Source organism: Mastomys coucha, unplaced genomic scaffold (assembly GCF_008632895.1).
Source record: "Mastomys coucha isolate ucsf_1 unplaced genomic scaffold, UCSF_Mcou_1 pScaffold21, whole genome shotgun sequence".
Classification (NCBI taxonomy): Eukaryota; Metazoa; Chordata; class Mammalia; order Rodentia; family Muridae; genus Mastomys; species Mastomys coucha.
The window spans coordinates 69740534-69765551 of record NW_022196904.1 but is presented as its reverse complement, the minus strand read 5'-3'; the positions used below and the strand labels follow the sequence as shown (position 1 = coordinate 69765551).

The 25018-nt window shown below is 44.7% G+C and overlaps 2 protein-coding genes across 7 annotated transcripts in view; one reads left to right on the top strand and one right to left on the bottom strand.

Annotated features, from left to right (window-relative positions):
- The window catches only part of Wdr93 (WD repeat domain 93), a 49218-nt gene extending 28104 nt beyond the window's left edge, over positions 1-21114 (bottom strand). For 2 of the 5 annotated variants that reach the window (XM_031387077.1, XM_031387081.1), the window contains exons 1-7: positions 20810-21113; positions 13199-13536; positions 12415-12607; positions 10754-10818; positions 6286-6364; positions 3783-3898; positions 1634-1672 (exon numbers count right to left, since the gene is read on the bottom strand). In XM_031387077.1, coding sequence (XP_031242937.1) covers positions 1634-1672; positions 3783-3898; positions 6286-6364; positions 10754-10818; positions 12415-12607; positions 13199-13498 — 792 coding nt within the window. In that variant the 5' untranslated portion in view covers positions 13499-13536; positions 20810-21113. Of the gene's footprint in view, positions 1-1633; positions 1673-3782; positions 3899-6285; positions 6365-10753; positions 10819-12414; positions 12608-13198; positions 13537-20756 lie in introns of all 5 variants that reach the window. The other 3 variants (XM_031387080.1, XM_031387078.1, XM_031387079.1) reach the window with 3 other exon arrangements.
- Pex11a (peroxisomal biogenesis factor 11 alpha) overlaps positions 20922-25018 on the top strand; it is a 10039-nt gene continuing 5942 nt past the window's right edge. Inside the window, exons 1-2 of one of the 2 annotated variants that reach the window (XM_031387082.1) lie at positions 20955-21144; positions 23425-23540. In XM_031387082.1, the coding sequence (XP_031242942.1) occupies positions 21080-21144; positions 23425-23540 (181 nt within the window). In that variant the 5' untranslated portion in view covers positions 20955-21079. Of the gene's footprint in view, positions 21145-23424; positions 23541-25018 lie in introns of both variants that reach the window. The other variant, XM_031387084.1, reaches the window with a different exon arrangement.

Below are 25018 nucleotides of genomic sequence, written 5' to 3'. Positions count from 1 at the left end.
GGAAGAGGGGGCTCACAGGATGGGAGGGGAGGGAAGAGGGGGCTCACAGGATGGGAGGGGAGGGAAGAAGGGGCTCACAGACAGTGGGACGGAGAGGGGGAACTCAGGCTCTTGTTTGGACATGTCAGCTCTGCACCTGCACGCATGGCCCTAACAGTCTCTCCCCTACATTAGATTAATTTTGAAGTTGTGTATTTGTGTTGGGGGGAGTGGAAGCTATGCACATATGTGTAGCTGTCTAAAGAGTCCTAGAGACCATCAAATTCCCTGGAGCTAGAGTTACAGGCAGTTGTGAATCTCCTGATGTTGGTGCTAAGAACCAAACTCAGGCTCTCTGTAGGAGCAGCAAATGTTCTTAATCACTGAGCCATCTCTCCAGGCCCTCCCCTTTTTCTTTCTGAGAGTGTATCTTTAAATTCTGTACCTTCATTCTAAGCAACACACAAAAATAAGTATGTTAAGTATGAACCAATGTGGTGGATTTTTTTTTTTTTTTGGACAGGGTCTTGCTCTATAGCCCTGGCTGTCCTGGAACTATGTAGAGCAGAACTTGTAGAATCCCTCCTGCCTCTGCTACCTGAGTGTTTGGATTAAGGTTGAGGGTCACCATGCCTGGCATCTTGTCATCTTTTTGACTTCTCAGCCTTGAACACGTCTATCTGGAGGAGACGCCCCCATTACGTAAGTCTTGAAGAACGTTTCTTTTGTTTCTTCTTCTTTGAGATAGAATTTTATGTTGCTCAGGCTGGCCTCATACTTGCTCCATATCCAAGACTGAGCTCTTCTGTGCTATGAAAGCATACATCTCCGTGCTGTCGGCTGAGTGAGCTAGCTTCCCAGAGTGGTGCTGCCAAGCGTTACTTATGCAGCTTTGAACAAAAGGTCTCTAGCAAGAGACCCCATTTCAGATGTTTGGGGCCCCTCTGGTAAACCTTAGGAAAGGGTGTGCCCCAGGACCCCAGGACAGGAGGTCTGCTCCGCCCTGCCAAGCGTTCCAAGATGAAAATGAACTGCACAGTTCACTTGTCTTGGTGGGCTGCATCGCTACAGAGTGGGTGGGGTACTCTTTAGGGAAATCAGGGCATGAGGTGAGTGTCTGGAATCCTAACACTGGGGAAGCAGTGGAAGGAGAGTTCGAGGTCACTGTGGGCTACATGGACACCCTGCCTCAAAAAACAAATACCCATAAAGTTTCGAACACAAAATGCTATGGTTGTTCTAACACCACTCAACATGAAGGAAATTACAGTAGAGGAAAATGAGAGTCTCAAGGGATGGTGACTAAACAATACTAATTTTTGCAAACTTTACAAAAAGAAATGATGTAACTACATCACTAGGGCCCCTGCCACGGCCTTGTAAGTGATGGGGCTGTAATTTAAGCTTCCTGACTTGAGATAAACCTGCCTCAGGACACATGATTAGAGGCTGTCTCTAAGATTAAGACACAGAGAAGCTGGGAATGTGGAAGTGGGGCAGGGCCAGGGGCAGGGTAGGGGCGGGAGTGGGAGCGGGGTGGGCAGCAGGACATTTTTATTAGGGTACTTGATAGCTAATAAACTTTTGACTTACAAACATGAAATTTTCAAATGTAACTGAAGTCTCTCTGGAGACTGTCTTTAAAATTTCTTACCATTTCTATGCTTTCTGTAACAGCAGAGTCAGGAGTGTTCTGAGGAGGGGAAAGAAAAAGAAAATTAATTCACAGTAGGTTTGATACGTGTTCCTGACTCCCTGCTATCTTCAGAGATATACTTTTTCTCCCTGACCCATTTCCTCTTTTAAGAACTGAGTTAATGGAGTACACATGGAAGACCAACATCTAGGCAATTCTCTAGCCTGCAGGGTTTCAAAACATGGTATCCATTCTTCAGGACCTTAAGCGAGCTGGAGAAACATGAGGCATTTAATTATGGTGTAGGGTGAATGGATCAGTTAGGGTTCATATGAAAATCAACACTGAAGAAAGCTGAAATAAGTAGTTCTTTTCTTTTTTATTATATTTTTGTTTTCATATATTAAAATTTAATATTCAAATAATTTAATAATTAATTTACTTTTATTTATTTGTGAGAGGGAACCTTGTGTGCACCATGGTTTGCTTGCTGAAGCCAGTTCTCTCCTGTCATGTCAGTCTCAGGGGCCAAACTCAGGCTGTCCAACTTGGCAGCATGTGCCTTTACCCACTGAGCAATCTGCAGGGCCTTCCTTTTCTTTTTGAAATTAGCATATCTGTATAGAGCACCATGGGATATGCCTGCACACAGATACACTGTGTTGTGGTGGAGGGTTGTTTTTTGTTTTTTGGGTTTTTTTGTGTGTGTCTTTTGGATAGGATTCCTTTATATAGTTCAGGCTATCCTGGAACTCAGTATGTAGACCAGGCTGGCACTGAACTCACAGAGATGTACCTGCCTCTGCCTTCTAAGTGCTGGAATTAGAAGTGTAAGCCACTATGCCTGGCAGCCTGTGATGCATTCCTAAAGTGAATATTTCTGATTGGGAAAACATAGTGATGATGCTAACAATTTACATTTAAGTAACTCTAAATAATAAAACTTATATCAGAGATCTACCACTGTTACATGCTGGTTGATCCTCAGTTTATGAAAAACAGCTGGGCAGTGGTGCAGATGACTATAATCCCAGCACTCAGGAGGCAGAGGCAGACAGATCTGAGTTTAAGGCCAGCATGGTCCAGAGAGCAAGTTCTAGGCCAGCCAGGGGTACACAGAGAAACCCTGTCTCAAAACCCATAAACAAACAAACAAACAAACAAACAATACATCCCAGCACTTGAGGAACAAAGGCTTCAAATTCAAGTTTGTAGGCCATGTTACATAACTCTGCCTCAAAATAAAAAAACAAACAAAAAAAAAACAGTGTGTGCATGCATGTGCGCACACACATACATCGAAAGAATATTTTCAACCCAATGTATTCTTCCTATTTCAATTATAAATCAATCAGTCTTTCAAAATATATATTGTTTGGCCACTGACTATGGCATCATAGAACTGACTGATTAAAATTTAAAAAGCATAAGATTGTGACCTTAATTTGGAAATCTGTCATCCAGTTAATACAAAAGAGCATTCACACATATGTATGTAAGAAGGGCCAGAAAGGATATCTGTGATTGGCCAATTCCATCAGTGTATACAAGGAAGCTCGGCACTCTGAAGTCACCTGAGTAGACCCTATGGTGGCTCAGCACAGGAACATCTCAGCCTTTGTCCCCCATACTAATAAGACCATGGATTTGTTGTTGTTGTTGTTGAACCTGGCACAGTGTGTTTGTCTGTGTGTGTGCTAGCTCAGGCTAGGCTAGTGTGTGCTAGCTCAGGCTAGACTAGTGTGTGCTAGCTCAGGCCAGGCTCATGTTCTACCACTGAGTCACTTCCCTATTTCAGCACACTAAACACAATATGTTTGTTTTTTAAGGTTTATTTTATTTATTTTATGTATATGAGTGCACTGTAGCTGTACAGATGGCTGTGAGCTATCATGTGTGTGTGGCTGCTGGGAATTGAACTCAGGACCTCTGCTGGCCCTGCTCGCTCCTCCTGCCTCACTCCACCCTCCCCCCCCCCACTCGCTTGGTTACTCAAGACATCTCTCCTTACTAATATTTTATCTAAAGTAAATCAATTTTGGGGACTGTCCACTGTTCGTGTTGCTGTTTGTCAAACCTCCAGTGGCCTTGCTAGTTCCATGGAGAACTTAGGCTAGATTTGGGCTAAGTGTAGAGAGAAAATATTGATTATAAAAATATTTCCTACCAGTTGCAGCTGTTTGGTTTTTTTCTTTTGATTTAGAGACAATTGGGGGTGCTCCACTTCCTTTAGCCAAAGCTCCTTGGGCAACTTATACACTTCCAGCCAGACATCGCCAGCTCCTGCATTGGGAAACCAAACAAACAAGCATTGGGCAATGGAGTGGTGTGGCAAGTTCCAGCTGGAGACTGCCTGTCTCCTCAGAAGGGTTGGCCTGGAGACCCAGACCCTCTGCAGTCAGTGCCTGTGGAAGGGGCTCGTGTAAACTGAAGCGATGACTATGGTAAGTCTTCGCTGTTTGCATGGAGAGCTGAGCAGGCAGAGGCTTCTCCTACAACACTGGCACAACTCAGTTTTTAATCAAGCTGTCATCTTTGCCAAGTCCCATGTTTTCTATGTTGCAAATAGTCAGTTCTACTGACATTCTGCCACTTAGGGGAGGAAGCTGGCACGTGCAAGCATAGTAAGAGAGGCTTAGGGAAGGGAGAGCCCGAAGAATTCTCTGACCAGCATTGAGATGATGATCTATGGGAGGCTATGGAACCTCCTCTCATCACAAGATCAGGCTGAGCTCCTGTTCTGAATATTGACCTAGTTGGGAAAGGTTGCTCTCCCATGGAATGAGATCCTGCCTCGATGTTCCATTAAACACACATTTGGATACCTTAATTTCACACCTTGTCCTACAACCACAAGGGAGTATATATATCATCATTTTAAGCTACCCACTTTGTGGGTACTTTGTTATGACAGCCTGAGAACATGAATACATGAGTGTTTTGCCTACATGTATATTTGCACATTATGCATGTGCTTGGTGCCTGCAGGGGCCAGACGACTGTGTTAGATCCCTTGGAACTAGAGTTACATATGGTTGTTCCTGCCATATCAATGCTGGGAATCACACCCGGGTTCTCTGGAAGAGTATCCTGTGCTTTAAACTGCTGAGCCATCTCTCCAGCCCCTAACACGTCCTTTGATACAAAAAGCAGTATAAAATCTCTGTCTTCTACAAACATTTAGCATTTGGGGGTCCTTTGTGTGAAAAATTATAGATCCAGGCTTGTATAATATATTTATATGTCTAAATGTGTAAACGCTGAAAATCAAACTACCAAACATTTGAATAAAGTATGCTCTGTTGATACAAGTGAGACTGTAGCTGGCCAGAGGAGGAGACATGTGCTAGGACTGGCACATGAAACCTTAAGGAGAACTAAGATACCTGTATCTTCTCAAGGTAGCTCTCCCCAAACATCTAATAACTACAATAGTAGTTTTAATACATGTCTGAACAGTGTTTGATCCTCCTGCCTCCGGGAGACACCTAAACTGCCTTCCTTGTTGTCTGGACTTAGTGACTTGCTCCTAACAGAGGATTACAAGGGAAACGCTAAGCTAGGCATGGTAGTGGAGTGACAACTACTCTGGAGGATGAGGCAGGAGGATTGCTTGAGCACAGGATTTTGGAGCCAGCCTGGAAGAAACTGTGATCTAATATAATACCAGCAAAAGTGAGTCAACCTGGGACCACACAGTTCTTGAGACAGTGCCTGGTCCTGTGCTAGCTTCCTCCTAAATCCTCAGCCTTCAGTGAACCCTGAGAAAAAAGGCAGACAAACTGAAGTGAAGGACATTCCGCAGGCTATCTGGTTGGTTCTCTTGAGGGAAAAAAGTCAAGGGAATGGGAAGTTACGACCAAGAAATTGTCACTGGAGTACACTAGAGTGCCGTGTGACTCCATGCGATACTGTCTTCTTGTCCAAAAGGGGGCTGGGAAGGATAGCAAGGAAAGGAAGTGATGGGGAATCCTGCCAGCAGGGGCAGGATCACTATCCCTGGTTTTGTCTCCATACACACACGCACACCATCAGGGGCAGTATCACTATTCCTGGTTTTGTCTCCATACACACGCACACCATCAGGTTAAATGTCGGTGTCAGTGAAGAACTCAGCGGAGCTATGGACAGGCTTTGCCTCTCCTGCTTTGTTTTTGTTTTTGTTTTTGTTTTTTTTCAAGATGTTACTTATTTTCTGTGTATGGGTGTTTGCCTTTATGCATGTCTGTATACTACCTGCATGCAGTGCCCAGGAGAGGTTGTTGGATCCCCTGGAACTACAGTTGCGGACAGTTGTGAACTGTCATGTAGGATCAAAACCTGACCCTCTGGGAAGGGCAGTGCTCTTAACTCATGAGTCCTATCTCTCCAGCCCTTGTTATTCTTTAGAAGAAGACACAAGGGTGGTGGTGGCGCACGCCTATGATCCCAGCACTTGGGAGGCAGAGGCAGGCGGATTTCTGAGTTCAAAGCCAGTCTGGTCTACAGAGTGAGTTCCAGGACAGCCAGGGCTACATAGAGAAATCCTGTCTCAGAAAAAGCCAAAGAAGAAGAAGAAGAAGAAGAAGAAGAAGAAGAAGAAGAAGAAGAAGAAGAAGAAGAAGAAGAAGAAGAAGAAGAAGAAGAAGACACAAATCTGCATATTCCTCACAGCTTGTGGGTGACCTTGCCTTGGAAGAAGAAAGCTGCATAGTCCCCGTTCTGAGAGATTTCTGTCTTCACGCAGGTGCTTTGCTTGCTGGGATCATCCTGAAAAGAAAAGATGCCAACAGAGTAAGTGCTATCTGCTAATGGGAAGGAGCCTATGGCAGGACTCCTGTGGCACACCCCAGGGCAGGGGTCTTCCAGGAGCCTATGGCAGGGCTCCCTCAGTGCACCCCAGAGCAGGGGTCTTCCAGGAACCTATGGCAGGGCTCCCTCAGTGCACCCCAGGGCAAGGGTCTTCCAGGAACCTATGGCAGGGCTCCCTCGGCGCACCCCAGGGCAGGGGTCTTCCAGGAGCCTATGGTAGGGCTCCCATGGCGCATCCCAGGGCAGGGGTCTTCCAGAAGCTTGGGATGGCAACATGCCTCATATCAGTTCATATCTCCAGTTTTGTACAGGAATTGGGCAAGAAATGGAGCTTGCTTTAGACTTAGTTCCTGGAAGGTCATGGAATGCCATCAGATCTGGCTTGCAGACCCCAAAGTCAAGGCTGTACTCAATTATTCAGCTGAGTCAAAGTAAGTTCTACATGACAGCAAAAACTGGTGCTTGTCTGGACTATAGCAGAGGTTGGGGCAGAACCCTGGAATAAAAGCTTTTCCAACTGGGGGCCAGCTGCGGGATGGGTATGCTACACTTTGGAGGAGCTTGAGAACCACTAACAAAATACAGTGGTAGACTAGTCATATTGGTGAGTCCCTGTGATGGTTTATATATGCTGGGCACAGGGAGTGGCACTACTAGAAAGTGTAGCCTTGTTGGAGTAGGTGTGTCACTGTGGGGGTGGGCTTTAAGATCCTCATCCTAACTTCCTGGAAGTCCGTATTCTGTTGGCAGCCTTCAGATGAAGATATAGAACTCTCAGCTCCTCCTGCACCATACCTGCCTGGATGCTGCCATGCTCCTGCCTTGATGATAATGGACTGACCCTCTGAACCTGTAAGCCAGCCCTAATTAAATGTTGTCCTTATAAGAGTTGCCTTGGTCATGGTGTCTGTTCACAGCAGTAAAACCCTAACGAAGACAGTCTCTAACTTATTTAAAGAGCAAGCAATTTTTATTTATATATCTTAATATCTATCAACTTACTACAGAGATTTTCAAATACACAAAAAACAAAGTGGCATAATGAACCCCGATGCTCCACTGTGCCAGTACAAGCCTCCACTGCGCTACAGTATAGCTCCACTGTGACATCAAGATGCTCAGTTGTAGTGTCACAGTGCTGCCCTGTGACATCACAATTCTCCATTCTAAAATCTTAAATGCTGCTTGTGATGTCACAAAGCATTGTGCCATCATAATACTGCACTGTGACAAGACAGTGCTCTATTATGTCATCAGAATGTCTCATTGTGACATCACAGTGCTACATTGTGTCTTCAGAATGCTGGACTGTGGTATCATAATGTTTCACTGTATGACATCACACTGCTGTGTGCTATGGCAATTGTCCATTGTGCCATCACAGTTTTGCACTTCAGCATCATAATTCTGCATTGTGCCATTACAATGTTCCATTTTGCCACCACAATGCTGTACTATGACACAATGCTGTACTATGACAACTCCAATGTGACAAATATTGCCTCAAAATGACATCACACTGCTTAACTGTGCTGTCACAGTATTGCACTGGACAATTTGCAATTGTGCCATCAATGCTTCTTTACTCCATCACAATACATCATGTGACATCACTGTTACTGTGCTGTAAGATCATAATGGTGCATTCTGGCATCAGTATGCTACACTGTAACAATACTGCATGTGAGTCTACAATACTTCACTGTGCCATCGATGCTGCACAGTGACATCACTGTGACATCACAGCTCCTTAGTGACACAGTTCCCTTATGTCATCATGCTTTTGCATTGTGGCATCACAATTTTAGTTGTATTTACTACCTTTCACATCCAATAAGTTGCTAATTGGTTAAGCCCATTGGTTAAGCTACTGATTAATTCCTAATCAGTAGCTAATAACTAGTCTGCTTTCAGTTTCCTCAATTGCCTCCTATTAATGGATAAGGATACTAATGTCTGTCACAATTGGTTCAGATTACAACCAAAACAAGGCCCATCAGACATGATGGGACACACCTTTAATCTCAGCACTTTGAAGGCAGAAGCAAGAGGACCTCTACAAGTTCAAGGACGGCCAGATTTACATAGTGAGTCCCAAACCAGGTAGGGCAGCAAAGAGAGACCCTGTGTCTTAGTTAGGGTTTCACTGCTGTGAACAGACACCATGAACAAGGCAACCCTTATAAAGGACAACATTTAATTGGGGCTGGGTTACAGTTTCAGAAGATTAGTTCATTATCATCATAGCAGGAAACACGGCAACATGCAGGTAAGCCTGGTGTTGGAGGAGCCAGAAATTCTTCAACTTGATCCACAGACATCAGAAAGAAACTGTGTGTAGCTTGAACATAGGAGATCTCAAAACTTACCCCACAGTGACATACTTCCCAGGAAGCCCACACCTACTCCAATGAAGTCACATCTCCTAATGGTGCCACTATGAGCCAAGCATTCACACACAAGTCTGTGAGGGCCATACACATTCAAACCACCATATCCTATCTCAAAAATAAAAAACAAACAAACAAAAACCCCCAAGTATAAGCCATCTGGAAAGATGGCTTAGTTGGCAAAGTGCTTGCCATGCAAGCCTGAGGACCTGAGTTTGGATCCCCAGCATTTATGTAAAAAGTTGGATAAATTGGGAGAACATAAGTGTAATGATGATGATGGTGGTGGTGGTGGTGGTGGTGATGGTAGCAAGCTGAGTGTAGCAGCATGTGCCTGTAATCCTAGTGCTGGGAATGCAGAGAAAAGAAGACCCTGAGCTTGCTTCCCCAGCTGATCTAGTCAAATCAGCGAGCTACATACAGAGTGATCGTGTACCAAAACACAAGGTAGAGGTGATTGAGGAAGACACCAAAAGTCGTCCTCTGGCCTCCACAGATGCACACCCATCTGCACATACATGAACACACACACATACATGAACACACACACATACATGAACACACACACACGAACACAGAGACACAAGCGCATACATACATAAACACCTACACAACATCCACTTATTAAATATTAAATTAATTAACTAGTTCAGACAGGGTGTCTCTTCATAGTCTGGCTTTCCTGGAACTCACTATGGAAACCAGGCTGGCCCCAAACTCACAGAGCTCCACTTGCCTTTGCCTCCCAAGTCCTAGAATTACAGGGGTACACACTATGCTTGGCTAAGTCTCTTAATTTATACTAGCTCCCTACTTGTTTCCCTGCCTGGCATTTATTTGTTGAAGAAACAGGAAATTTTGTTGTCATATTCTGGTCTGTACTAACGGAGCTGCTCCTGCCTCAGCATCTGCAGTGCTGGGGTCACAGTATAGACCATGATACCCTGCTCCACTGAAAGCATTTTTATAACACAAACTGCAATTGAAAACCTGCAATTACTTTAGTTTTGGGAACCCATTAATTCAAAAACTACTGAGAAGTATAGTCCTTTCTGAATCCTATGGTAGAGATACCAACTTCTGAGAGCTATTCTCTGATCTCCACATGTATGCTGTGACCCCCCCCCCCACATTAAAAAAAATCAATTTCTGTTATTTTCCATTCCATAACTAAATAATGTGTGTAACTTTAAGAGTATGTGCCATGTGGTTTGAGTGCCCAAGTTGGCCAGAAGAAGGTATCAGATACCTGGAGCTGGAGTTACAGGCAGCTATGAGCTGCCGGATGTGGGTACTGGGAAGAGCGGCAGGCATTCTTACTGGCTAAGCCATCTTTTCAGTCTTCAACTCCTGCTGTGCCCATCAAATGCTTTGATGGCCCAGTTCTAAGGCTCTCTGAGGACCGCTGGCATCCCATTACATCCCTTACATGTCCCCAGACAAACTTTCATTTAGTCTCACTGACTGATGTGAATCTCCAAGAGCCTTACAGAGAGAGCCTTGTAAGCCTGGACTAACTGCTCAGCTCGGTTACCACAGCAGCTGCCATTTTCCAGGCATGAATCTATGGTAGTTGTAGAAGAGTTAGAGTTTCATTGGAGTAATTTTAAAAGTGTGCGTGTGTGCGGTGCGTGCATGCGTGTGTGTTTGTGTACGTGCATGTGTGTGTGTGTACATGCATGTGTGTGTGTCAGAGTGAGTGTGGAGATCGAGGTCACAGGACAATTTAGGGGATTCTGTTCTGTCCTTCCACCATGTGGGTCCTAGGAAATGAACTCAGGTCAATCAGGCTTTGCAACAAGCTCCTTCACCAACTGAGCCATTCCAGCCCTGTTTGGTTTTAGTAAAGTTTTGGTTTTCTGCGACTTCATACATCCTGGATGCAAGTCATTTATCAGGAGTGTGCTTTGTACCTTCTTGATGTTCTTCAGTTAATGGGGAAAGGGCGGGAACTCACCACTTCATTGATGGCTTTGATGAGATAAAGACTGTCCTTACTCAAGTAAAACAATCTAACAATTCCTGAAACAGAAAAATAAGAGACTGTGAGATTAGAGAGCCAGGAAGGGCTGGGGCACAGCATCTGATTCTAAACTTCCTGTCCTGCCCTTGCTCCAAAGCCCCACATAGCCTGTGCTGCCCCTGGTCTCCCAGCCTTCCTCCCCCTTACTTTGAAATATTCAGTCTGTCCCTCTTCCCAGTCCTTTCCTACTTAGCTAGTCTTGTTTTCCTGGAAGACTCCTATAAGCCCAGCATCCAAATCCCACCCCCCAGCTCTGCCCATCATTCCACACTCTTTCACATGGGCACAGCTGTTTGCTGTGGATGTGTTGGGCTCATAAGTTCCTTTGAGAGAAAGGCTCCTCCCTTATCTTTTTGTGTGTCTTAACCCACTAGGCTCCTCATGTGGTTACTTCTGTTGAATTCAGGATGTGATTGTCACCTGCTGTGTCTTACATTTCTTGAGGAGTCTTCCAGTTACTCATAACCTGCCTTTGTACCCATGATATAGACAGATCACATAAAGACATTTAGCTTACTGTGGGTATAATTCTAATCCATCTTAATAAAGATTCATGGGGGCTAGAGAGACGGCTCAGCGGTTAAGAGCACTGACTGCTTGCTCTTCCAGAGGTCCTGAGTTCAATTCCCAACAACCAGATAGTGGCTCACAACCGTCTGTAATGAGATCTGATGCCCTCTTCTGGTGTGTCTGAAGACAGCTACAGTGCATTCATATAAATAAAATAAGTCTTTAAGCCGGGCAGTGATGGCACATGCCTCTAGTCCCAGCACTTGGGAGGCAGAGGTAGGCAGATTTCTGAGTTCAAGGCCAGTCTGGTTTACAGATTGAATTCCAGGACAGCCAGGGCTATACAGAGAAACCCTGTCTTGAAAAACAAAACAAGACAAAAAAAAAAAGTCTTTAAAAAATAAATAAAGATTCATGGGATAGTTACTCCATGATACTGACTATACAAGGGACACCAAGGTGGTCTACTTTCAAATTCACCCAAAGGAGCTGACCCAAACATGAAACTACTTACATAACCAGTCATAATGACTATGTCTTGTTCTTTAGCCCCAAGTCCCACCACATCCTATATAGATATCCTCCAGGTACCTCAGATCTATGGGAGCTCAAATGACCTTCTTCGGCTCACACACCCTGAGCACCTTCCCTATCACTGTTATAAAGGGATGGCATAGCCATCCATGCAGGTATCTAATGTACTCAGGCAGAAGGTGACGTCAGCGGGGTAGCAGGGCTCCGAGGGTTGGAAGGCTATATGAGCTATCCTGCCTGGTTTGAAATGATCTTGTGCCACTGGTTGCTATTTACTTAAAGGAAATTATTTATCCTCTATACCTCAAGATGTCTCTTCCATTAAGGATGCTAATCAACTGTGCTTCCCTTGGACAGGTAAAGAACCAAATGGATTAGCATATGGGAAATGTTAGACTAGGCCTGGCACATCCCGCTTGCATGTAGCGCATACTTATGACTATATGAGCAGAGAGAACCCAGCATGCCTGACTTTACTTGCAAAAGAGATTAAACTGAATGCCAGTCTATAGGTTCCTATAAATTAATCTAAAACAAAGAAGAACAAATACCCATTTCATCCACAGGAACAATAAGTGCATCATTCCCCAAATCTGTGGCCCAGATGGAAGTAACATCAGCCTTAAACTTCTCCAAAACATATATTTTTTTGTAATTGTGCAGATTATAGATTGAGAATCCTTTGGGTCCTCCAATAAACACATAGTCTTGTGAAACAGCCATACCACCAGGCATTTTGTTGAACTGGGAAAACATGCACATAAAAAGACAAAAATTATTTTCATCTGTCAATGCCATCAAGCGACCTGAGCTGGCTTTTCAGAGAGAAGTAGGGGTCTTCCTAGACATATTGTTTCCAAACATGTGCCTGTCAAAAATGTTCGCCCTAAACACTTCACTTGGGGGGAAAGTAGTCAGAGAAACAGAAGTAAGACTGGGTATATATAAAAAAAAAAAAAGAAAGAAAGAAAGACTGGGTATATATTCTGAACATGAGCACAAATGCACATCCTGTACTTTATCTGACCTAGTGTCCTGTGGGAAAGAACAACATCTGAATCACTGACAGTTCTCATTGCCATGCACAGAGGGGGCCTAATACATTAATGAAGCTTTTTAGTGTCAGTAACATGACATAAAGGGCCTTTGTGTAATCTTCAACTAACCATAACACTCTATTTCCAAAAGAAAACTGCAGCATGCCTACTGCTTCTCAAAAATGCACCTCTATTTCTGGAGGAGTTTCTTCCTTCCCTGAATCAGGCATTCTCATTAACATATAAGTGAAAAAACCAACCAGCCAACCAACCAACCAAACAGGCACTCTGTTCATACCTGGATTTCTGCAGATGGAGGGTAGATGGCAGGCACGGTCCAGTTCTTCTCAACTTCCCTTAAAGAGTTTCTCTCTTCAATAATTTCCCATGATCGGTCAAACAGGTAGTTCACCAGCTTGTTGATCATTCGGTAAGGCTGAGGAAGGGAATCCAGTTCTCGATCCAAGTCCTTGAAGAAAAAATCCTTTTCGTCATCCTTAGGCCAGTCTGACTCAGTTGGAGATGGAACCTCCAGAGGCCCCTTGGCCAACACAGACAACCTTGGCTTCAGAGCCCGACTTCCTTTAAAAGATGACATCACAGCAGGTGGCACCGAGGCCTTCTGGGAACTCAAAGCTGAGAAGCAAAGTGAGCAAAGAGACTTTGAGAAAAAGGTAAACAAAAAGCTAGCCTTCTCTAGCACAGTATCCTATGGGGACCTTCTGCCTCAGGCTGGACTTCCTTACATATCATGATTGCTACCATGGTCCTTGGATGGTCTTCATATTCATAAGGGGACCAAAACAGGTATCTCACAAGCTAACTCAAGAAGACATGATTGGTGATGGTGAATTAGCATTTTGCTGTCTTTCTTCACCTCCTGATAGGACAAGTAACTGCCTTCTGTTCCAAAAGGAATCCACTTACAGCTGATCCCCTTCCCTGATTCTCTGCCTTTCCAAGTGGCTCTTTTTAAGCCATTGAATCTCCAGGTTTCTCTTCTCTCAGGTCCAATCAGATGCAGCTCAGCATGTCCAATTTTTGTGGGACAACCTGTTCCTTTGTCAGTCTCATTGTTGTCCCGATTCCTCTACAAGAGTCTACAGAAATGTCTGGGACATGGAAGGAATACTGACTGCAAGGCCTACAAAGTCAAAATAATTAGGTATTTCCAAAGTGCTTATAACTTAGCAGCTCTCCTCTACATATCTTTATAAAGTACAAGCCCATTGGAAGGGAACAAATAATCTGTACTTCAAAAGCTTCAAAGTTGTGAACAATTCTGTGTAAAAGGGATGTTGTAGATTGCCTTGGTGATGTTTGTATTTTGATGCTAATCCTGACCCCCAATGAAGAGAGGAGCTTAAAGGCTAGAGCCTGTGATTGGGCAGTGGAAAGAAAGGTGGGGCTGGAAGTTTTAGAGGAGAGAGGGGAAGGAGGGAAGAAGAGAGGATGAGTTGGAGGGATGGAGAGAGGGAAAGATGGAGGAAGAGGTGGTGGAAGATGGAGCAGAACCACGTGGCCTGGAGGAGCCACAAGTAGCAAGGGACCTCATAGCTGGGGAATAGAATAATGTAGTGGTAGATCTGCCCTATCTAGGTGTGCATCTTATAAATATTATAAATGAGTTGTGTGTTCTTTGCACGGGCTTATTGGGATTGAGGATTTACCAATACAAATCTGGCTGGTATTAAATATTAAGGCTGTCTGGTGTTTTCCATTGTGACAATTTAGATGGGCAAGACAGAGAACAAAACCATGGAGTGGTCATTGGTGGTCAGTATAGCCAGGGTGGTCAGTCTGTGGAACGAGAATGGTAGTACCAGGTGTTCTCTGGAAGGATAGGTTTGGGCTTAGCAAACCAGCAGAGGGAACCAGGGCCAGATGGCCATTTTTGGCATCAGGCAAGGAGGAACAGGCAGCTACTGATTCTAGAGCCTAGCTGGAGCTATCATGGATTTTTAAAATTACAGGCAATAAAGGGATTTCAAATGTCATCATTTTAATTAGATTATTCTATTTATTTGTGTGTGCATGTGTAGAGTTCAGAGGACAGCCTTTAGGAGTTGGTTCTCTTCTTCTGCCATGTAAGTCCTAGAAATTTAACTCAGGTCATTGCTTGATGGCAAGTGCCTTTACCCATTGCGCCATCTCACCAGTCACTGTCTGAGTTTTGAAAAACATTTAGTGAGGGAATTAGGAGGCATTTTAATCTACTGAACTCAGGGTGGTATGGTCTTATATTATAATATGGCTGTGGTCTCTACAGGTCCTATAAATATCCAGCTGCCATCGTGGTCTTACCCTACATGCTTGATACATTTGTGATGTTTTCAACGCATGAGAGATAAGGTTGGTGTTGGGACAAGGGCCACTTGAGGGCATTAGTGAGGACAATAAGCTGACCCCACCCAGAGCAAGGAATAATATAGTTCCTTTAATTAGCCAGACTAGACAATCTCGTAAGTCACAAACAGTGGGTAGAGCATTTACAAGGGTCTAGATTTGATAGTGGGGAAATAAGCCCAAGAAAGAGTGTTGCACAGTATCACTCACTCAAACTGCCTTTGTGTAACTTAACGTCATCTCAAACAAAGCTTAAGAACATTTACAGGAACACAGAACAAAACAATCCAGCATCACTTTGCAAACACCACTGTCCCCTGTAGCAGCTTGCTGTCAGCCATGGTCAAATGCCACCATGTTCTTCACCATCCAGGTCAATGGCCAGGGGTAGAGTTAGGGTTGCTGCTGAGGGTAGAAAATAATATCCAACCCAGGAGAACGATCTGCTAGTGCCTTGCACAGCTACATAGACACAGAGCATCAGCAGTCTAGAAGCATGAAAACCCAAATTCACACAAAAACCTGCACATACATATTTATAACTCCATTTACAACCTCCAAATGTGGGAAGCAGATGGAATGTTCTTCTGTGGATGCATGGATGCATAGAATGAAGCACCATTTGCTAACAGGCTGGGATGGTACTGTTGTCATAAACTAACATCTGTATCTTATTCTGAGTGAAAGAAACCAGTCTCCACACTTAGATACAGAGGGAGTCTACTTATGGTGTATTTTCAAAAATCCCAAACAAGTAAGGAGACTATCTCGGGAGCTGCCAGGGTTCTAGGTAGGGGAAGGACAGCATGAGGAGTTATGAGTCGGCAGTGGTCTTTCTAAGCTTTGGACCCTGAAAGCCACAGTGCCAGTGAATTAGTCAACAGGTGCTTTGCTTACTGGTGTGGTGATGGCATGATTGTTATGCGATTGCCATTTTTGGTTTCTGATGGGATCTGAAGCCTACTCTATGGGATAGAGAACCGTGGACCTGGCTAAAGACCTCTGGCTGGGAGAGTCACAGGCCTCAGCAGACAACCACTACCCCTGCAAGTGCATATGTTGCCTAAGTGCCTCCCAGATATTTATATTTACACTCATAGACTAGTGCTGTCCTCAGCCTTGCTCAAGAAAGCTTCTCTTTGCAGTAACTGTGGTTAACATAAAGACTGGTAAAGTGATGAGAACCAGTGATTGCTAAATGCTCAAACCTTAAATGAGACATCCACATAGCCTCCCCATTGTGTAGGGAACATTTAGAAAGATGGAGTGGAAAGAATACAGAGGCCAGCTACTGTGGGTGGGAGGCTGCTGTGAAAATATGCCTGAGGAGCAGGGCGGGGTTGTGGCACTTGTGAACTCACAGCAGCTGCAGTAGCCTGCGTGGAGCCTGTAAGACTGAGTCCTTAGACCTTAAGGAAGGTCTCATGAGGCCCCACCTACCTCATCCAGGGTGGTGGTGAAGTCACTGAGGAGAGAGAGGAAGCTATTGTCTTTAGAGATGTAGCCAAAGGCTGGCAAGCTACTTGTGGTTAGGGGAATAACTTTGCACCCATGCTCACAGGAGTGGCCCTAGTTATATTTCACAGAACAAAACCAAAATAAAAGACTTGAAGGGGGAGGGGTGCTGGTGGAAGGAGGAGTGTTGTGCTTATTATTATTGGGGTTGCTGCACTCCATTTTTGCCTGTAAAGATCTATTAGGGGTTTCTACACCAGTTCAGATCATTTTACTTCCCAAATAAAAGACAGAAACCTTTAGATTCATAATAAGTACGGTCTGGAGAGATGGCTCAGTGGTTAAGCACACTGACTGCTCTTCCAGAGGTCCTGAGTTCAATTCCCAGCAACCACAGGGTGGCTCACAACCACCTGTAATGAGATCAGATGCCCTCTTCTAGTGCATCTGAAGACAGATGCAGTAAATTACGCCAGAGCGAGTGGGGTCAGAGCAAGTGGGGCCAGCAGAGGTCCTGAGAACAACAGCAGCTCACAGCCATCTGTACAGCTACAGTGTACTCATACACATAAAATAAATAATAAAATAAATCTTTAAAAAAATAAGTTTAGGGTGGGTGGCAGGCATGGGGAGGGGGGAGGCAACAGGGTTTGTTCTTGTTTTTGTTTGTTTGTTTGTTTTTTGGAGGGGAAACTGGAAAAGGAGAAATTTACATATAAATAAAGAAAATATCTAATAAAAAAATAAGTTTAAAAACACTAGAGCTGGGCAGGTATCACCTTCTATGCTAACTTATCTATTTCCCTGTGGTGATCCCAAGATTTCCCTTGCCATGTTCTGCCTAGGCCGCTCCTACTCCATAAGGCCAGCCCTCATGGCTAAGGGCTCATGAACTACCTACCCCATGGTGACTCCCAACTTTCTTCCTTCCCAGCCCATCTTTAGTAACCAATCAGGGATAACTTGGGGGGCAAGGTTTACACAACAAAAGCTGGTGTATGAGAACTCATTAGTCTTGGGGCAACCAGGTCTGGGAATCCAGTATTTAGCATTTGAATACATAGCAGCACCAGACCAACCCCCAAAGAGGAGAGGTGATATGAGAGTGGGTGGAGTACAAGAGGAGATGGAAGGGATGCATGAGATCAAGGTGTATTACATATATGTATGAAATTGTCAAAGAACAAACAATTTTTTTAAATGAGTTTGACAGCTTCTTAAAAAGTTAAACACAAGCTGAGCAGTGCTGGTGCATGCCCTTAATCCCAATTCTTGGGAGACAGAGGTAGGTGGATCTCAGAGTTCTAGGCCAGGCTGGTCTGCAGAGAGAGTTCCAGGAAAGCCAGGGCTACACAGAGAAGAAACCCTGCCTGGAAAAGACAAACCAAACCAACAACCAAAGAAACAAAGTGGCACCTACACGGAGGATAATGGTCTAGTCATTCCAATTCTAGGAGTGGCAATAAAAACACTTGCAAGCCTCACACACAATGACTGCATTATTTCTAGGAGCACCAAAGGGGAAATGATTAGATGTTTGACCAGTAGCCAAGCAGATAAACTCTCACACTCCTCGTGGGGAAATAAAATAACACAGCCAAGATGGAACATGGCATGGTAGTTTCTTACAAAGTGAAACCCTCTGTATGGCTCAGTAATTACATTCCTATATATTTAAACAAACAAACAAAAAGCCCTTAAGTTTCATATGAAAATCTGTACTTACATACAGCCATTGTAATTGCGCCAAACCAGAAAACACTCAAGTGCACTTCAGTGGGTCAATGGATAACTATAAAAATTACCCCAAGTACTTGGGCTGGAGAAATGGCTCAGAGATTAAGAGGACTGGTTGATCTTCCAGAGGTCCTGAGTTCAATTTCCAGCATCCACATAGTAGCTAAGAACCATGTATAATGAGATCTGGTGCCCTCTTCTGGCCTGCAGATATACATGTCAGCAGAATGCTGTATACATAATTAATAAACCTAAAAAAAATACTGATATGTACAACATGAATGAAGCTCAAGTACATTATGGTAAGTGAAAGAAATCAGGGGAAAAAAATCCCACACGAAATGATTACATTCCTGTGATATTGTTTAAAATGCAGGAATGCCCTGAAAACAAGTGATGTAAATCTTGCACTTCAGTAGAAAGAAAAGAACCCTTGTTCATCTCTGTCATCTGACAGATCAACTGTACTCATCCATTTATTGTGGTTCCTACACAGTGAGCCAAGCAGAGCAATTTGTACTTAGCCAGTACTCAACAAATTCTTACTGCTACACAGGAGCAGCTCTGGTTAAACATACTATGCCACAAAGCAACCTTCCACCCCAAATGATGTAGAAGCAGGGGTGGGGAGTTGGTGGAAGGAGAGGGGTGGAGGGTTCAAGGACAAGGCTGAGCCACTGGGCTCTTAGAGAGGACTCCCCATTCTCTTGGTGGCTCTTTCTTCTGGAAAGGAGAATTACGCAATCATGGAGCCAGGAGGATATCCTTACCTAAAACCTTACTTCCCTCTTCTAGTCAAGTCTATGGAAATCACTGAATTCCTTCCGGCTGAATGATACCCAGCTCTGCACAAGCCTTCCCCAGGAACCAGATGATAACCAGATGAGCACAGGTAGACCTAAATGTTGCCTACAGCATAGCTGTCTGCAGAGATATGGGACATCAAGGTAGGAGGGGCAAGAAACCAGAAGAGGAGTGGGGAAGGTCTGGGAGTCATTTCTCTCTATACTACTATATAGTCCAGCTGAGTCTGTGGATAGTTCAAGGAGCCTTAGAATTCTAAAAGCCAGCCTGGCTTTCTATGCTACTACTGTGAGAGTGTGTGTCAACCCAGGAACTAGAACATATTTCACAGTTTGTTACTTGTTGTACAACTTTCAAGTAGCTAAACACAGAGTCTATAGGTCTGGTGTGTACTTTTACTTGGGACCTGCAAGTGTTAGGAGCAGGTCCGATGCAGGGAATAAAGAAAAGTGGGAGGCCTGGTTTCACAGCCACATCGAGCAAGCTTACAAACTTCCTTACAAGGAGCGGCTGGCAGAGCTTCTGCCAGGGACTCTGGGCCTTCTCACTTGCTCTCCCCCTGCCGCTCCCACCCTTTCACCGAGCTACCGCTTGGCAGCCTCCATTGTAAAATGCATGGCGTTCTCTTCTCCTCTTCTTCATCTCTCTATTCTTGGAAGCTACTGAGATTTACACTTTGTCTGCCCTGTTGTTTTTCTTTCAAACTTGCAGTAAAATCGCCCTCCAGTTTCAATCTGGGCCACTGTTTCTAGATTCTTTTACTAACCCACAATAGGGAGCCTTGATGTCCCCAGTAATAAGATAGACCATTAGGAAAGTGAGCCAGATGAGGAAGAACCATGTACTGTGTATTATTGTACAGTCGATGTGGCCCAGGTCCCTGCAGGGATCAGTGAGCATAGACGTCACTGAGGGGTCCTGGCTGACAGGTTTTCAGAGAAGACTGGGACTCACATGTTACCCCATCCTTAGAAAAGCAACTCTGGGGGATCCCCTAAGAAGGTAGGGTGATGACTGAGGCTGTGTTTCAGCAGGATACTCCAACCCTAGCCATCAGAGTCATTGCTGGAATAACATCATAAGGGACGAGGGTGGGTGGGTGTGATGGGATGAGAGAAGCAAACAGAAAGACAGGGGAGGAGTAATGAGGGAGGAAGGAGGGAGCATCAGTGAAAAGAAGAAAATTACTAAATAAGTGGGGCTCTTTCTTCAAACTCTGCAGAATCAATGATCAGCAATGCAATGTCACTGATCTCCTTTGCCTGTACTTTGTTCATGTGGAGCTTTTAGGATTCCCTCAGGAATCATTTGGTTTTCAATAATCCTAATAGAAAATTCCCCCACTTTACCCCCTGCCTCCTGCTAGAAACACACTCCAGAAACTGACTTAGCTCTGTTGCCTGCATCATAAGGCCTGACACTGGGAAAGGATGCAGCTTGCAGTCTCCAAAGAAGACTTTAGGGTCCTCTGCCTGAGAAGACCAGTTAGCATTCCTGCTGGGGTTCGTGGGTACCTGGGGACACCTGGACGCCTGAGGTAGGGGAGTGACCCACTCAGTTCCTCTACCTGGAAACCAAGACGGGAGAAGGCCAGGAGAACGGACCTTGTGAAACTCAGCTCTGCTCACAAGTCTTGTGGCTTGGCGTCGCCTTGGTAACTACCACTTCCGGTACGAACCGGAACTCTAAAAGCCGCGTTTCCGAAGGTGTGCCTACCCCCGTGTGGGCGGAGAGACGAAGTCCCACCCACCTGGCTACTAATCTGTATCCTCTGTCCCCCGGGACCAACGACGTCCCAGAGGACCCACGAGGGAGCGGGCGCAACGCGTGGCTGTGCATGGGAGCCATGGACGCCTTCATCCGAGTCGCCAACCAAAGCCAGGGCCGGGACCGACTTTTCAGGTGAGTCAGGTGCGGTCGGCCTCCGCCTCCGTCCCTTCGAAACCCAGTATTTCCTCTCGGAGAAAGAGGTAATAGCCCGGTAAATCGAGGCACGAGGACGCGGCCAGCTCCCACTGCGGAGCTGAGAGCCGAGCCCCTCCTCCCTGCAAACCCAGAAGGGCTGTGCGTGCCAGCCACCTCGGTGTCTCTGGATGTGACAGCGGCCCATGAGTGCGATCTCCTAACTTTCCCCAGGAGAGGGAAACTTACTCGCTACTCAACATCTTTCCTAGAGAGTTCTTTTCCAGAGAAACTTTGGCTTTCTTTTGTACCTAAGGAAACAGAACACCTGTAGTTTGGAGCGCCGGTGAAGTCCTACTCACGGAAAGACAGATTTATCTTCTTTATCTTCATTTTGGTCCAGTCTGCGCCTTGGAAATAGAAACTGTTGAAACGCTGCTTTGTGAACTGTAAAAATGGACAATGGACAACAGTGTGTACATGGTGTACTTTTGAAATCACCAATGCGTATTTAAAACTAATCCTACTTCTTTTTTTTTTTAAAAAAAAAAAAGAAAAGAAATTTGAATGCTGCTCGATGATCATTTAAAAGAAAAAGAAAGGGGGTTGTGAAACATAGGAGTTTTATTTAACAACTTTTCTCTTCCAGATGTTTAAGTGTTCAACCACTAATATAAACTAAACATACAAGTAAGAAAAGTCGTAATGGTGAGACTTGAGACCAACTGTACAGAGCCTCTGTTGCAGCCTTGTGGAGGAGATATTCTAATTTCACAGATAGGGAAAGTGAACCAGGAGGTTAGGAAGAATTAATGTGGCAGAGCTGAAAGATGCAAGTCCACACTGTTGAGTCCAGCACCAGCCGGCCTCTTAACTTAGCCATGCTGCCTTTCTGTTTAGCTTGATAGATTCTCAGAATGGTTGAATATTATTCATGGTTCATTAAAAGTCAACATATATCATTTTAGTATGCCCAGTATGTACCCTATACTGTCTTTTAATAAAATAGTAAATTAGGATATATGTATTCAGCAAAATTTTATTTCCCAACCCTTTTAAGGATCTGTATAGCTATGAGCAAACACCCTAGCCGTCCTAAAATAATGCCCCTTTTCAGCCGCTGTTGGACCAAACCTGAGAGAGGAAGCTGTATGACACGAGCAGTGTGAGCCTCTGGCCAGAGAGTGAATTCTGTCTCCTATTCTCCCTCTTTCCTTCTTTTTTAATTAACTAAAAATCCAGCTCATCATTGTGGAAAATGTACCACATTGGGGAGGATTGATTTATGTATTTTGAGAAAAATTACTGTGTAGCCCAGACTGCACCATAATTCTCTCCGTCTTCTGGGTACTGGAGTTGTAGACAGGAGCCACCAGCTCTGTGCCGCAGTTTTCCCGAGAAGAATATTTAAATCCTGCAGGGATGCCAGTGCAGTTCGCAGTTCTAAGACAGTAGGGACCAGCACCTACTGATTTTTGTTTGTTTGAACAGGGTCTCACTATATAGTCCTAGCTGACCCAGAATTCTCTATGTAGACCATGCTGGTCCTGCCTTAACAGAGGTCTGCCTTCCTCTGTCTCCTGAGTTCTGGGAACAAAGATGTGAGCCACCACATCTGACCGGGCACCTACTTTCATTAAGTAGGCTACAGATGCATTTGGATGTCTGTAACTCTAATTTATTTATTATATTCATCATCGTGTTGTTGTCGTCATAGCTGGCATGATATTAATCAACTTACTGAATGTGCTACTATGCTGGAGTGTATTTGGTCCTTAAATTTTAAAAACTAAATGTTAAGACTGGAGTCTTCACTTGGTTTTTAAGTATGCTTCCTGTCCCATGAGTAGTTAGTCAGTTTACACTATGTCGCAGATATTTGTTCATTTTGGAAATCTGAATTCTGTGTAGGGAGGGGCACATAGCAAATGTGAGCCTTGGTGGAGCTGAGAGACATCTCTGTGCATCCTCTCCCTTTGAGTCCATCCATTTTTCTTTGCCAGCAGAAGGCTTTGGGGGGGCTGCACCCTGCATAACTGTGGAGTCCTCGTCCCTAACCTTTGTGTCCCATTTCCACTGCATGCTCACCCTTTGGCCCTCCTGAGCAAGGACTATTGCAGAACGCTGCTTTTGTAAGCTCCTCGGCATGAGAACCCTTCCCAGAAGTTCCGCCTCAGCACGACGCTTCTCTTCGCTTTTTTGACATGTTTCTACTTCCCTTCATGAATCAAACTTTATTTGGTCTGTAAACCACTTTCCTCATTTTTTTTTCCATTTCAGAGCCACTCAGCATGCATGCATGTTGCTTAGATATTTGTTAGAGTCTAAAGCTGACAAGGAGGCGGTGGTAACGAAGCTCAAGAGTCTGGAGGCCAGCGTGAGCGCTGGCCGTAAGTGTAAGTACCCGTTGCTCTAGGGGCAGCGGCTTCTGGTTTAAAATCCTTAGCCTCAGACCTGGGAATTTACACCATCCTTTCAAGGCCTTCATTTGCACCCAGCCAAGTGTACCATGAAGCTGACGGCAGCCCTGCCTGGAGACCCCAAGAAGGTCGAATGGTTTGCTGTAGAGTATTCACAGATATCTGTCTGAATTTGGCACTGTACCATATCCTCCTGCATAGTCATAGCCCCATGGGGCACACAGTGTGCTAGTTTACATCACATAGTCACAGCCAGTGGACACACAGTATGCCAGCTCACATTGGCTCTCAGAACGTATTGGCAATGCCCAACATGAACTTCGGTCAAGCATCAGCCCTTAAGTTCTATGGAACAGGATAGCCATATCCTAAGACCACATGCCCTTTCGTCCTCATCTCTTGAGGGTTAGTGGAGGACCTAAATGAATACATTTTCCTAGACTATGCCAAGTAGCTTCGTGTGAAAGACAAAGAGTGCAGGCGGGGATTTTCGCTAATGAATACACTGTCATCCTCATCATCCTGGGAAACCCCATGCTTCTCAGAGCGATTGCTTGCCTGACTCCACTGTTTGATGGAGATCAGCAGACGAGGGGGGATGAAGTGTAGACCACCCCATATTGATGAGTTGTGTTGAATACCTACCTACTTCATAAAGGTGCGTTCCTCAACTTTATGGGACAGGTAAAATCACATTACAAATTATATTCAGTGCCAAATATGATGGAAAAATATTTTGAAGGAGGTAGGATTTAAGTTGTGGCTGGAGAAACAAGTACCTGAAAGGGAGGATTTCCCCCAACAGAGGCTCGGGACTGTTAGAAGCAAAGCTTTTCCTTGCAGCATGCTCTCATGGAGGATCAGTGTCAAACCAAAAAACTAGTTTGGTCAAGAGAGTCTTAAATAGTCAGCAAGAGGGTTGGGAAGGGTTGGGTAAGATTTCTGGATGGCTTTGAAGGCCAAGATTTGAAATTCTGTCATAAATTCTCTAGAATGTCATTGCTGAGGTGTCCTTCAGAGTTTCATTGTCTTTAAAGTTCAGAAAGTACTTAATCCCATGTCATCCAGCCGGCTGGTGCAAGAGCTGGAACGAGAGCCAGTTTTGAAACAGCCATTTCATATACTGCTCTTGATTAGTGCGTGGTAAAATAATGTCACGTACTCTCCTGGGATTGTGTGTGTTTGGAGAGTAGCTGCTTCTGCACAGTTACTAAGCCAGATGCCCCATGTCTGGGTGCCCCACTGGACACCTATGCATGTATGACCACTAACTGACTAATTGCATGCTTACCTAAGGACACGTTACAGTGGTTAACTCATTTAGGAGCGCCACATGACTGTCGATCACCGTAGCCACTCAATGCTATCGTTTCTCTTTGCTCTTCTTCTGAAGGAAGCCGAGCTCCTAGCTCTGAAGGAAGCCGAGCTCCTAGCTTCACTTCATCTCGTGGGAG